Source organism: Charadrius vociferus, unplaced genomic scaffold (assembly GCF_000708025.1).
Source record: "Charadrius vociferus isolate BGI_N301 unplaced genomic scaffold, ASM70802v2 scaffold450, whole genome shotgun sequence".
Taxonomy (NCBI): domain Eukaryota; kingdom Metazoa; phylum Chordata; class Aves; order Charadriiformes; family Charadriidae; genus Charadrius; species Charadrius vociferus.
This window is the reverse complement of record NW_009646931.1, coordinates 3010342-3023788: the sequence shown is the minus strand read 5'-3', so window position 1 is coordinate 3023788 and position 13447 is coordinate 3010342. Positions and strand designations below refer to the sequence as shown.

The 13447-nt window shown below is 36.1% G+C and overlaps 1 protein-coding gene across 1 annotated transcript in view; it reads left to right on the top strand.

The window, feature by feature from the left end:
* The window catches only part of SPEF2 (sperm flagellar 2), a gene marked incomplete at its 5' end in the record, with an annotated part of 91589 nt that overhangs the window by 26522 nt on the left and 51620 nt on the right, over positions 1–13447 (top strand). Inside the window, 8 exons of the mRNA XM_009894715.1 lie at positions 2723–2942; positions 3400–3530; positions 3749–3816; positions 6447–6531; positions 7356–7459; positions 8329–8576; positions 10633–10741; positions 11552–11709. Coding sequence (XP_009893017.1) covers positions 2723–2942; positions 3400–3530; positions 3749–3816; positions 6447–6531; positions 7356–7459; positions 8329–8576; positions 10633–10741; positions 11552–11709 — 1123 coding nt within the window. The remainder of the gene's footprint in view (positions 1–2722; positions 2943–3399; positions 3531–3748; positions 3817–6446; positions 6532–7355; positions 7460–8328; positions 8577–10632; positions 10742–11551; positions 11710–13447) is intronic.

Genomic DNA, 13447 nt, shown 5'->3' with positions numbered 1-13447 from the left:
TAATGTGCTTTTATCCACATCCTGAACCAATTGGTATATTTTCTTTTGCAATGAGTATAGATGTTTGTTATAAGTTTCTGTGATGAATGCCTGATTGGTTTCAATCTTAACGTATGTTTTCTGATTTATCAATTTGTGAGGTCCGTGTTCAGATCGTATCAACTCATGTAGTGAATTTCAGGTGAAAAAAGACATTTGTACAAGACCAACATGGAGAACAGACAGGACAGACAGGCAGGAAACAGTTAGTGGGGAGCACTAATGAAAGATTAAGTTTTTCAGTCATATTGTTGTTTATATTGCAGTCTCAGTAGTCTTCACTAGATGTAAGGGCACTGACGGTTGCAAACATTTAATGACACATTTAAAGCCTCTTTTTCTACCAGCCTGTTTCAAATGCACATTCACATAATTAACTTTTTTCCAGATGTTGTTAGGCTTATGCTTTTCTGAATCTGTATTCATCAAAAGCTGGTATCTGATGTGTGTAAAATTGTTGGCGCCAATTCATACTGAGATCTAAAAACCTAAGTGAACAGCTAATACCTTCAAAATATTGCTTCTGTACAAAAGAGTATTGGCAGGGCATTCTGGCAAAGTTTGTGCAGATTTTCTTAGCCCTTGAGAAAAAAGCCCAGCATCAGCAATTTGGCATCTCTCAAGAACACTGAGTTTACTTTAAGAATACTGACTAAAAGTGTCAAATGTATTTGATAAAATACAAGAACAAAACGCAGGACTGTCAGTCAGTTCCACATTCCACATTACATCAAGCTTGAAAATATTTGGAAACTACCACATCATTGGTTGTGACTAATCACTTAATAAATTAGTGGAGTCACCCAAAACAAGCATAACAGTAGGCAATGCTCAAAATATCAAATAATTTCCAGTTTCAATTGAGAGTGTTGACCATGATTTACATAACTCTCACCTGGATACCTGAAAAGTTGTTTCTTCCAGGTAAGCTACTTTAGCTCAAGACAGGTACTGTCTAGCAATCTTCTGGTTAAGAAATCTGAAAGGTGAGTACTTGGAATGTGGAGCCCATTCCATTTGAGATTCATTTTTCCTACAGGTCTGATAGAACTTACAACAGCTGTTCCATCTCTGCATACATCTTTAAGGAAGAATGGTTCAGATAGGACAGGGACTTGGGTTTTTAAGCATGTCTTTGCAATTACATATTAAGAAGTATGTTTTCTGAGATACACTGAAGAAGGGATATTGTGCAACACAAAAAGATTTTTTTATTTGTTTTTACTGATTAAAAATAGGTGATATTTTCATTTAGAGTCATAATAAATTACATTGTGTTATTCTATCTAATGCATGTATGTTCCAAGTCAACACTGATCAAGTTCTGTTAGTAGAATGTATGCTGTGGCAATATATCATTCATGATAGTGAGTTAAGGAAAAGATTGCATATTCTACCTGGGACATGAATCCAAAATGTTATCTTTCAGTAGAAGTTTGAAACTGATTGGTTCTGTTGATGGTGATTAAATATTTAATTTATAGAATGATACAATTGTTTAGGTTGAAAGGGGTGTGGAGAGAGGTCATTTAGTTCAACCTCTTTGCTCAAAGCAGGGCCAACTTCTGGTGTAGATAATGTTGTTCAGCACCGTGTGTGGTCAGCTTTCAAGTATTCCCAAGGATAGAGATTCCACAGACTCTCTGTGCAACCATTCCTGTGCTTAACCACTCTCATTGTTAACATTTTTTTCCTTCTTTTTTTTTTCCTAGTTGGATTTTCTCTTGCTGAAACATTTGAGTTTGGCTCTCAACCCCTTATTGTGCACCTCAAATGAGGTGACAAACTAGAATCTAATTGGGAATATTGTTAGTCCACGTATCTTCCAAACAGCTGTTTGGTAGCCTGCAACCAAATAATAATTAATACCCAAATAATATTGTCCTGCATACTGAAAACTGCACATCAGCACTTTGCTAGTGCTATAAGATCCAGTATATACTAGAGTGGCAAAAGTACAATTCTATGTTCAATTCTTTTGACAACATCCTTTCATTCTCATCTTTCTTCCAATGTGATCATCAGTAAAAGCACCTTTACCAGCAAAAACTCATTAAGCTGTATGCTGGTAACTCGTACCATGGATAAACTTATATTGGTCTCGGAGTAGATGAACTGGAAGTCTCTACTCAGTATTTCCTTCCCTTAAAAATGTTTGAAATATATGGTGGTTTGTTTCTTTAGGGTTGTTGGTTTTGGTGTCTTTTTTCTCTCTGTTGAATATGTGTTAGGCAAATATATATATATTTGAAATCTTTGTCCATAAAAGTTTTTAAAGATTTTTTGTGTGGTACTGGGCAATAATGTTGTCCAGTTTTTATAATGCTGAATGTTAGGATACTGGGGTTCTATTAAAAAAATCTGCTACTGACTCATTCTATGGTACTGGTGAAATGATTTTTCATGTTCATGGAATTAAAAAAAATTCTTTTAGGAATCTATGAAAATGGTTGTGGGAGTACTTATCTCTCCCAACTAGGTATTAGTGAATATCAAGTAATGCTTAGTCATTATGACATAATTATAACTTTTTACAAGGGTCTTTTCTAAAGATTATTTTATTATTTAGTACTATTCACATTTGGTTATTGTATGTATTATGTTTGTGTATAAATACATGCATCTAGAAAGATGAAAGACAAGGCACATTGACAAATTATTTGGTAATTTGTCATTTATACAGAATATGACAGGGGAATGGTGCCCAACTGAAGAGGACAGTGAAAACAAACCTCCTCTTAATAATAACATATTGGGTCATGTGCTTCATAGACTGATGGAGATTTTCTATCCTCCAAAACCCAAACCTTCACCACCTGTATTTCCTCCATTTCCTATCAAGGGATGTATTTTGGGAAAACTTTTTAGTGGAAAAACTACCTGTGTGAAGTTCATTGAAAAAGGTAGAGACACTTTTTTCCTAAAATTCTTAAAAGTGTTTATTTGCATTAAAATCCCACTCTTACAGTGGAGATTGTTTGGGCAAATCCTTGTATTACTAATCCTTGAACCTCAGATGCATCTGTATTTTGCAGGGGTTGGTTGCAAGTCATTCATTATCTTCCAAAATAAGATTAAAAACACTGAGCTTGAACACAGTCTTAATATAGTATTACTTCTGCATTGAGTATTTGAAAAAGCTTTTGGCAAACTTCTCTGGGGATTTTTGTTATAGAAGAGACTGGCAAGATAGCTATGTGATTGTGGATACACACTGTGCAGTGGTTACAGAGAAGAGGCAGTGGAAACAACTTACATCAAAAGCTCAAATGAAATCATTAAATTAATTGCCAGTAAAAGTCTCTATGTATAAATGCTCAACTCAAACTGTAAAGTTATCTAATTTTTTTTGTGTATTAGTTTGCAATATTCAGGTACTGTCTGTTGATACTCTGGTTCAGGAGGCCATACAAGCTTTTCTTAGAAATGAAATGAAAAGTGAACACAATGTGATTCCACAAGAAGCAGAGAATTCTGGGAAACAAAATGAGGTAAGCATTTTTGTTAATTTTGGGTTTGGCTCCCACAGGGAGATGAAAATGAAATATATAAGGAAGAAAGCATATTGTTTCAATTTTTCACTCAATTTCAAACTTACATCTAAGTTTTGACTTATAAGACTTCAAGAGTCAGCTTGACTGGACAGGCTTGTTTTTCCTGTCATATGCGGTTTCTTTTCTAATCCATTTCCTTTCATAATTGATACAAGGTCCAGAAGAACTTATCAAAATCACCACTGGAAGTTCTAAAGAAACTCCAAACAGAGATACCTATCAATGGAACACAAGGTGCATATGTATTTTATTTAAGTATGTATATATATTTATAAAATTTCATTTTAATTGTTATCTTATTAGATTTGAATGGCAATTCCCCTTTCTCTTGTACATTTGTGGTAGTTTCCATTATGAATTTATTGTTTCCACACATTCCTAGTGTCCGGGAGCAGGAAGTGCAAGCTGCTCTGTGAAGGAAGGTGAGCTAGCTGACAAGGGCAATAGCAAAGTAGGAGGTGCCAACATTCACCAAGAAAGAGTGAAGATGTCAGCTGAAGTCAGGGTCACTATTGGGTCCAGAGACATTGATCAGCGTGAGCCTCAGTCTGGTGACAACCCAGCAATTCTAGCAATGAAGCAAGTCTGAGGTCAAGCTGGGAACTCAAGTCAGCAGATGTGGATCAGGGTCAGAATCAAGGAGACAGGATATGGGGTGCAGACATGGCTGCTACACAGCTATTATGTACCAGAGGCAGGATCCACGATGACAGCTTCAGCTTAAAAGCATCTTCCAAAGGAAGTAAGGGCAAGCTTTCACCTCCCCTCACTTTACCTTTCTGTGCAACAGATCTCATCAACAAACAAACTGACACTGGGCTCAGCCACCTGAATTTAGAATTACAGAATGGTTAAGGGTGGAAGGGACCTCTGGAGATCATGTAGTCCAGTCCTCCTCAAAGCAGGGTCACTGTTGCAGTTTCCTCAGGAGTATGTTCAGTTGGATGCTGAACACCTCCAAGGGTGGAAGCTCCACAACCCCACTGAGCAACATGTTCCAATATTCCATAACCCTTACAGTTGGTATTTTTATGTTTAAGTAGGATTTTCTGTGTTTCAATTTGTGTCTGTTGCCTTTTGTTATTTTACTTGGCACCACTAGTAAGAGTCACTCTATGTTTTCTTTACCCCCTCCCTGCCCCAGATATTTCTGCACATTGATAAGATTCCCCTCAGGCCTTCTCTTCTTCAGGCTGAACAGTCCCAGCTCTCAGCCTCTCCTCCTATGCCAGATATTCCCAGAACAGTAATTGTCAGGGCCTTTGTCTGGGTGTGCTGAACTACATCCATGATCTTCTTGCATGGGGGAGTCCTGAACAGGACAGAGCACTCCAAATATGGCCTCAGCAGTGCTGTATCTTCCAAGATGCTGTTGGTCTTCTTTGCTGCAAGAACACATTGCTGGCTCATGCTCAACTTGTTCTCCCCCAGGGCCTCCAGACCCTTGTCTGCAAAGCTGCTTTAAAGAGACTTGGCCCACAGCTGGTACAGAAGGCGTGGCATTTTCCTTACCAGATGCACGTCTTTGCGTTTGCCTTTGCTGAACTTCATAAGATTCCTGTCAGTCCTTTTCTAAACCCCGTCAAGGTCCCTCTGAAGGGCAGCACAACCACCTGGTGTATCAACCACTCCTTCCAGTTTTGTATTGTCTGCAAACTTGCAGAGGGTACACTCTGTCTCAAACATGCAGGTTGTTAACGGAGATGTTAAAGAGTATTGGTCTCAGACCCAGTGCTTGGGCTACACCGCTAATCACTGACCATCAGCTGCCCTTCACACTGCTGATCACAACCCCTTGAGCCTGGCAGTTTGGCCAGTTTTCCATCCACCTCAGTGTCCGCCTACCTAGTCCGTACTTCATCAGTTTGCTTGTGAGGATGTTAAGGAAGACAGCGTCAAAAGTCAATGTAAACAGCATACACCGATCTTCTCTCAACCACTGAGCCCACCACCTCATTGTAGAAGGTTGTCAGGTTAGTCAGGCATGACTTTGCCTTCATAAATCCATGCTGACAACTCACAATCATCATCTTGTCCTTAGTATTCTTGGAAATGGTTTCCATGCTTGTTTGCTCTATCAGTTCCTCGGGACTGAGGTGAAGCTGACTGGCTTGTACATTCCCAGTTTCCCCTCCTTGCTTTCCTTGAAGAGAGGACTGGTAGTTGCATTCTTCTAGTCCTAGGAATCTTACCCCAGTCACCAGGACCTTCCAAAGATTATTAAGAGTGGTTTAGCAATGACATCAGCCAGGTCCCTCAGCATGTGTGAGTATATGCCATGAGGTCCCATGGACTTGAGAATTTCCAGTTTATTTAAATGTTCCTTAAGCTGATCGTCCTCCACCAAGGGTAAGTCTTTCTTGCTGCAGACTTTCCTGCTCATCTCAGGGGCCTGGGATGCCTCAGTCTTTTGCACTTCTCTTTCAGCAGGCCCACATTTTCCCCAGCCTTCCTTTTGCTGTGGAGATAGCTGTAAAAGCTCTTCTTGCTGCCCTTCTGACTAGACATAAGACAAGGCCTTTTCCCCATGAGAACCATCAAGCATTGAAACAAATTGCCTGGAGAGGTAGTGTAGTCTCCATCCTTGGAGGTTTTCAGGATCACACTGGGAAAACAACTGAACAACCTGGTCTGACCTTTTAATTCTTGCCACTTTGAGCGGAAGGTTGAACTTGAGCTTGGTGACCTCCAGAAGTTGCTTCCAACCTGAATTAACCAATGATCCTATGATCCTAACAATTGTATGTACCTTCTGTATTGATTTGTTCAAAGAATAATAATGATGCATATACTTTTATTACTTATCTCTAGTAATAAATATTATAGTTGTAGAATTGTCAAATTTTATAATGTACCTGTTTTAGGCAATTTTCCTGTCAAAAAGGATCCATCCGGGCAAGAATTTAAATTAGATCACAGTCAGGATGGCCTATCCAAGGTTTGTAATCCAATTTTGACTTCTACTTTATAAAGATGCATTACTTAAAATGGTTAAATTACTTGAACAGTGACACCCTTTCATTGTTCTGGATTAATTTATTGACCTCACTACAAGCATTTTCTCTATGAAATATGAAGAGTTTATTATGAAAATCTATTCTTGTGTTTGTTGGTTAGAGCTGTACATATTGTTAAAGTTCTGTATCTTCTTGTTAAACCTCACGTTTATGTAAGAAATAGTACTTTCAATGTCATTTCTGATTTACCAAAAATTTATTCCTGATCTTGCTGCCGCCAAGCAGATCATTCATCCCATGACAAGGTTTCTTTTCTTTATGTTCAGATATACTTAATTTTACAATGATCTCTTTGATTTTATTGCTCACTGGAGAATACTTTGAAAACTAAGACATAAAAGAATCCCTATAGAACTAACAAAGTTAAATGCTGCTATAGGAAACTGCCAGTGGATTTACGGTAGTGAAAATCAGAATAAGCTTAAACCCAGGACACTTAATTTTTTATTTCTTGACCTTCATATCCTTTGTTTCTCAACCTCGTTTCTGTCTAATATATTCATGGGTGAAATGATGGAAATTAGTTGAAGATTTCAATTAAATTCAGCCTTTTTTACATCAGTAGAAACTATTTCTCCTTAATAGATAACAATAAATTTTAAGTATAAATAAATAAGACAATAAACATTAAATGTAAATAAAGAAATAAGTAATTTATTATATATAAAGTAGAATGGTACTTTTTATAACAGTGAGTGTTGTGAGCATTCTGAGCATATTAGTCTTACACTGCACTCTTCCACAGCTATCTGTACGTGCCCAGCTTGGTGCTGCATCACAGAAATTGTTGAAGAAAGGAAAAAGTATTCCCGATGAATTACTAATTGACATCCTATTGGAAGCTATTAAGTATGAAATCATATAACTTTTTTTCCTCAGTTGTTTAGAACATAATTATCCAGCTTGTAGTCCAGATTCAGCTATTTCTCTTCATTAAAGTATTTTTTGAACACTGGAGTCTTCTACTTGGAAAGTGGAGCTAATTTGTGAAGTTAGTTAATGCTCATTTTGTGCTAGCAGTAGAGTGCTAGCAGTAGAGTCTAGCCCTAAATTATGCAGACATTATTTTACATTACTGAGGGTAAGTCAGAATATACACGACTATCAGGTAGTCATTAAATATAACTAATGTCCCTATTTTGTTTATTAGTTGGAAGCTATTCAGCACCTGCTAGTACTTTTCCTTTTATATTTTATGAAATGCATTATGCAAGCATTCATACTTCAGCAGTTAGGTTACTTATTTTTGTCCACTCTTGTTTGACAGAAAATTGTCTCAACTACTCTGATGTGCAATTAGCACTTAAGTTCCCATGAGTATCATTTAAGTTATATTACTCCCATTAGTATATTTTAAAGGTATGATACAGATTTGGCCATTTGTTACTTCAGTGCAAAAGTTAGCAGAGGAAATAGTGAAATTACACCTCTGATATAGATGTCTATCTAGAGAGAGTTTTTGAAAAATTTCATTATCAAGACAGCAAAAATTGTTGTGTTTTTTCTTTTTTCACTTTTAGTTAGGCTTGATGTTATTTTTCTGATTTAAAATCCATTGCTTTACAGTTTAATTTTTAATTATGTTTGTCACATTCTGTACTCATCAGGATATTTCATATCCTGAATTCAGAAGGAAAGAGCTAGGGTAAGCTCTTCTTTAGGTGTTATTAGTATGCTACCAATTCATTGTGTCACTCTGATTCTTCATTAACTTTTAGGCAAACACCAGCAGAGAAGGGGTGGATTGTGGATGGGTTTCCAATGACAATTAATCAGGCAAAGCTATTTGAAAAAGCATATACAGGGATTGATCCACAAGCAAAAGATGAAAATTCTGGAAAGCTCTCACTTGTAACAGATGCCAGAGCCCCTAACAAGCCTCCTGTTATCTCACCTGCATTTGATGTTTCTGTATTATTGGATATTTCAGACACTGTGGTACTGAAACGTTTGGCTAACTTGAAGTGTAAGTTTCCAACTACTTTTAACAAAGTAAAATTACAAGCAGATTCTGGTTATGGGGAATGTAAAGATTGTTACAATACTGAAATGACTAAATTGTGAGTATTTTGCAATGTAATAGTAAGTTGCATATTTTAATTAAAAATACTAAATTATATAATAGCTATATTTCCCTCTGACAATTATGAAATTGGAAATTGTTTAGATTTCTTGATGGCTTTCTTCTCCATTTGTAAGTCCCCTTTTAACTTTAGCCCTCTAAAAGTACACAACTAGGTCTAAGTAACACATCAATCCCATACATTATTTACCAGATATACCTGTAAGTTGTACTTATTGGAGCAAAATAGCATTACTGCACAATTTCTCTACATCTCACAGTATCACTTTAATTAATTGTGCATTGTCACCTTGAGTGCTTCCAGATTATTTCAAATACTTTCGTTTGTTTCAGTCAAAGGCGGATCAAAATTGTGCAAGTGCATGTGTATGTGCTTGTTTGTGTTTGTACTGAATTCTCACTGGAGCTGGTATAGCACAGTGCCTGGTGTTAGGTATCACATAAAGCAGCAGCTGGAAAAAACACAAGTTGCAACAGGTGCAAAAATATGCCTCATTACAAATGAGTATGTGTAAAAAGTATTTTTCTCCAGGAGAAACATTTGGAAAGGGATGAAGGAAATTATAAACAAAAGGGTGTGTCAACAGCCCTTCCCTGGGAGTGCCAGCATTCATTCCCTATTGATTACTGCCTTTGTCTTGCCTTCAGTTAGTCAGTGAACAATCAATCAGAAATCTTTATTGTTGGCCAAAAAGCCAAAGGCATCAAAGGCTTTTTGAGGGCTGTTTCACTTCCAGCCCACACATTTTTAATTGCCCTTACTCACCTTGGTGAAACATAAGTTCTTTACATGAATGTGTCCCATATTGTCCAAATTATAAGGAGATTCCTTTTCATTGTTTTCACTGCAGTCGTTACATGGCGCATCGCTTGATTTAAAGCACCACTTACCCTTAGCTTTTATGTATAGGTAGCAGTGAGGATGAGGAAAAATCATTAGAGCTTCTGCTAACAATGCAGTGAAGGTAAATGTACAGACACTTGAAATTCTTGTTAATTTAAAGAGCTTGTGTTGCCACAACACTTTGAAAATGTGATAATACATGATACAATCTCAAAAACCCAAACAGAATTTATTTCGGAATCACAGAATGGTAGGCATTGGAAGGGACCTTCAGAGATCATCTGGTCCAACCCCCCTGCCAAGGTGGGTTCACCTATAGCATGTTGGACAGAAATGCATCCAGGCAGGTTTTGAGTATCTCCAGAGAAGGAGAGCCCGCAATCTCTCTGGGCAGCCTGTGCCAGTGCTCTGCCACCCTCAAAGTAAAGAAGTTTTTCCTCATGTTGAGACGGAATTTCCTGTGTTCTAGTTTGTGCCCGTTGCCCCTTGTCCTGTCGCTAGGCACCGCTGAAAAGATTAAGATGTAATGTGGAGATAGAAAGAGTCAGAAGAAGACTAAAAAATCAGAAATCTATAAAAAATGGCTTGTTTCTAGTCAATTAAAGGGGTTTTTAATTTAGACAAGACTCGGAGAGAGAAAACACCTTGTCTTCTGATGCAGTGGCATATCTGCCCATTGTGAAAAGTAGTAGTTACTCCAAGGATGATTCAGATTACATTGGGAAAATACCTTCTAACTGTTAGAATAGATAAGCCTGAAATAGCCCACAGGAATACTCCCTCCCTACAAATGGAGAATTCTATGACTGCAAAGCATCTATCAGGAAATGTTAGTGCTATAATTGGCTATGCATTTAAACAGAAAAAGAGGCAAGACACTATCTTCAGGTTCTTTCCAGCTTAATTTTATATGCCTATGATTTTCTCTGACTTTTCCTTTCTTTTAGGAAGTTTGGTACCCAATTTTAAAATTAAGAAATGTAAGATCAAGGGACACTGAAATTTGTCTCTTAATAATTGTCTTACTTCAGGTGAATAACTACCTGTATATTTGCCTTTTTCAATATATGCTCATATATGCTATTTTCCACACAGTAGATAAATCAAAGTCATCTCAAACTGAACAGGAGAACAACAATCAAAATTCATATGCTGAAATCCTAGAAGAGAAGATTGACTTAGCGAGGGACCAGGTGCTACATAGGTATGTTATATGAAGTACAAAAAAGTTGCTTCAGCCAGATGTGTAGGCATGTAGTTAATCTGGATCTCGTATGTGATCCATGATAGTACTGACATGCCTAATGTTAAGAATTTACTTAGGAGTTTCTCTAATGTGGAGCCTAAAGAGTACTTTCATTTTTGGCATGATATAAATAATCCTAGAAGATAAGAATTCATGTGTTTTGCCTTTCCAAGGTATTCTTCCAAGGTGAATTTCTTTTCAAGATGCACACTGCACAAACCATATGTATACATATATGTATATATCTTTATCTATGAATATATATATATCTAAGGTATGTCATATATCATGTGACTGCTCTTGAGTGAAATGCACTTGATTTGAGTTACAGATTTTCTAAAATGGTATCTTCCACTTTTACATTTATAAAAAACAGTTAGTTTTGTATTTTTTATTGAATCATTAGATGTTTAACCTTACATAAACAGCAAAATCAGTAAGTTTTGTTTCTAAATATTTGATACTATTAACTATTTTAGACTTTATTGAATATAATAGTTTTAGTTGTGATATAAGAAAGTAGGTTTAGCTTGTGACAAGAAAAAGTAAGAAATACATGACTAGTTAAAAGTAGGATTTTGAAAATTTTCCTATGTTGAAAATGAAGAATTTGATGTGGATAGAGTATTATTTTGCAAAAAATATTGCCTGGATTTGTTACAGTATTAAGTTAGATGGTCTGCTTTTTCTTTTGTTTATTAATGGGGAAAAGTGTTTTATTTCCCATTAGTTAGATTTTAATTTTATACATTAATATGATTTCTGTAGAATTTCTGGCTTTCTAGACACGTGGCCAAAATTAGAGAAATGGTTTTCAGTCCATCAAAATATTCTAGTGAAAGTCAATGCAGAGACAGAAGAAAGTCTCATGTGTGAAACAGTGAAGGAAATTATAATGGAAGAAATTGCCAAAAACCAGAATAGAAGTAAGTTTTCCTCTTCTTACTTTTTACAATTCAGTAAGAAAAGACTTTGTTGTTTGTAATTAACACTAATACTTAATATATATAACTATATGGAAACATACATTTTCAATGGCCCTGCAAGACTTTGGGGATATGTGAGTTATTGATAACTGCACCAGAACGCTGAACTTTTCTGTTGTGGAGGATATGGACTGATTTCACATAATTGTAAAGATCATTTGAGAAAAAGTTTTAAAATATTTAAAAGAAAATGTCAATTGGATTTATTTAAATTCCATGAAGTAAAGGATTACTAAATTTAGTCCTTTTTCCAGGTTTCAATATTATTGCTAGCATCTTCAACATACGGGATAACATACTGGTTTAAGAAAGACTAACTTGCCCTTATCAACATATATTCATTTATCAGCAGCAGCTTAAAAAAATGGACAACTTGGAATGTTTTTCACGTGTGTTTTGGTGCATATTTATTCCATTTTTCCTCTCAATGACACAAAAGGAAGGAATTATTTATAAATAAAAAGGGAAAAAAGATGAAGCATCCAGGGGAAAAGATGCACCAAGTCAACCAGGATTAGTAGACTTCTGAATAACCAGTTTTTTTCTTCATAATTATTACAAGAAAGTCTTGATGTGTCTTCTGCCACCAAAGTAAAAAAAAATAGTATTATCTTAAAAAGCACTCTTAACAGTAAAAGTTTAGACTACTACTCCTGCACAGAGTTTCCAGTTGATGAAAAATTCTTGGAAATATCACACCTGACACAAAACTGGATGGAGAGTTTTCAAAGAACTATGTGTTTGGAATTGTTTTTTTTTATGTGCTTGATATAATTCATAGCCCCACTTGAGTCAATGGCAAAATTCCTATTGGTGCAAATCCAGCTGTCTTGTAGAAGTACTGTAAGGACTATTTACTCCCTATGGAGGAATAATCCCTGTGATCAGTTAATAATGTCTAGTTTCATATTTATGTTGGTAGATTCCAAGCAGTCCTTTACTATTAGGTTTATATAAGCATAACAGTGATATGAGTATGTGCATTAATTAGTCAGAGATCAGTAGCATTCTGGGAGTGACATGGTAAAGCTAAATCCAGAGATTGGTTCTAAAAATATTTATCTGAAGCTGAAGTAGTTGGAATGTTTCATGTGGCCAACAGTTTTGTTCTTTCTATAAACTTAAACCAGGAGAATAATACCAGTTTTTCCATTGAAGCACCCCACAAGACAGTGTTTTTCAGAAGCAGATTTGTGACACTTAAAGTAAAATAAAACACATCTGTTCTTTAAATGTTAAGCTTCTTGCATCTTTCAAACAAAAATACAAGACTGTTACAACAGTGGTTTAATGCAAGCCTTTTTTTTTTTTTTTAATATTTCCAAATCCACAGCAACACTGGCCAGAATCCATGCACATGATTCTGAGCAGTTAATAATGTTGATTTAAAAATCCAGTTGTAGGATCCTTCTGTGGTGACTGACCAGATGCTGATATCTTTCCAGAGGTTAGTTCAGATCCTAGGGTTGAATCATGCTCTGAAGATAGCTACATTCAGTATTATTTTTCTATAACAGGATTAGTTTTTCACTTGTTTCTTTCGCTACCACATGATCTTTTCTGTCTCTTTCTTTTGCCTTCCATCTTCTTTCATATGTTTCAGCTTCTCCTCAGCATAAGGTGTATTTTCCATATTAGGCCAGATTTAGCGTGATTTATCTGTTTCTTCTTCGATGTT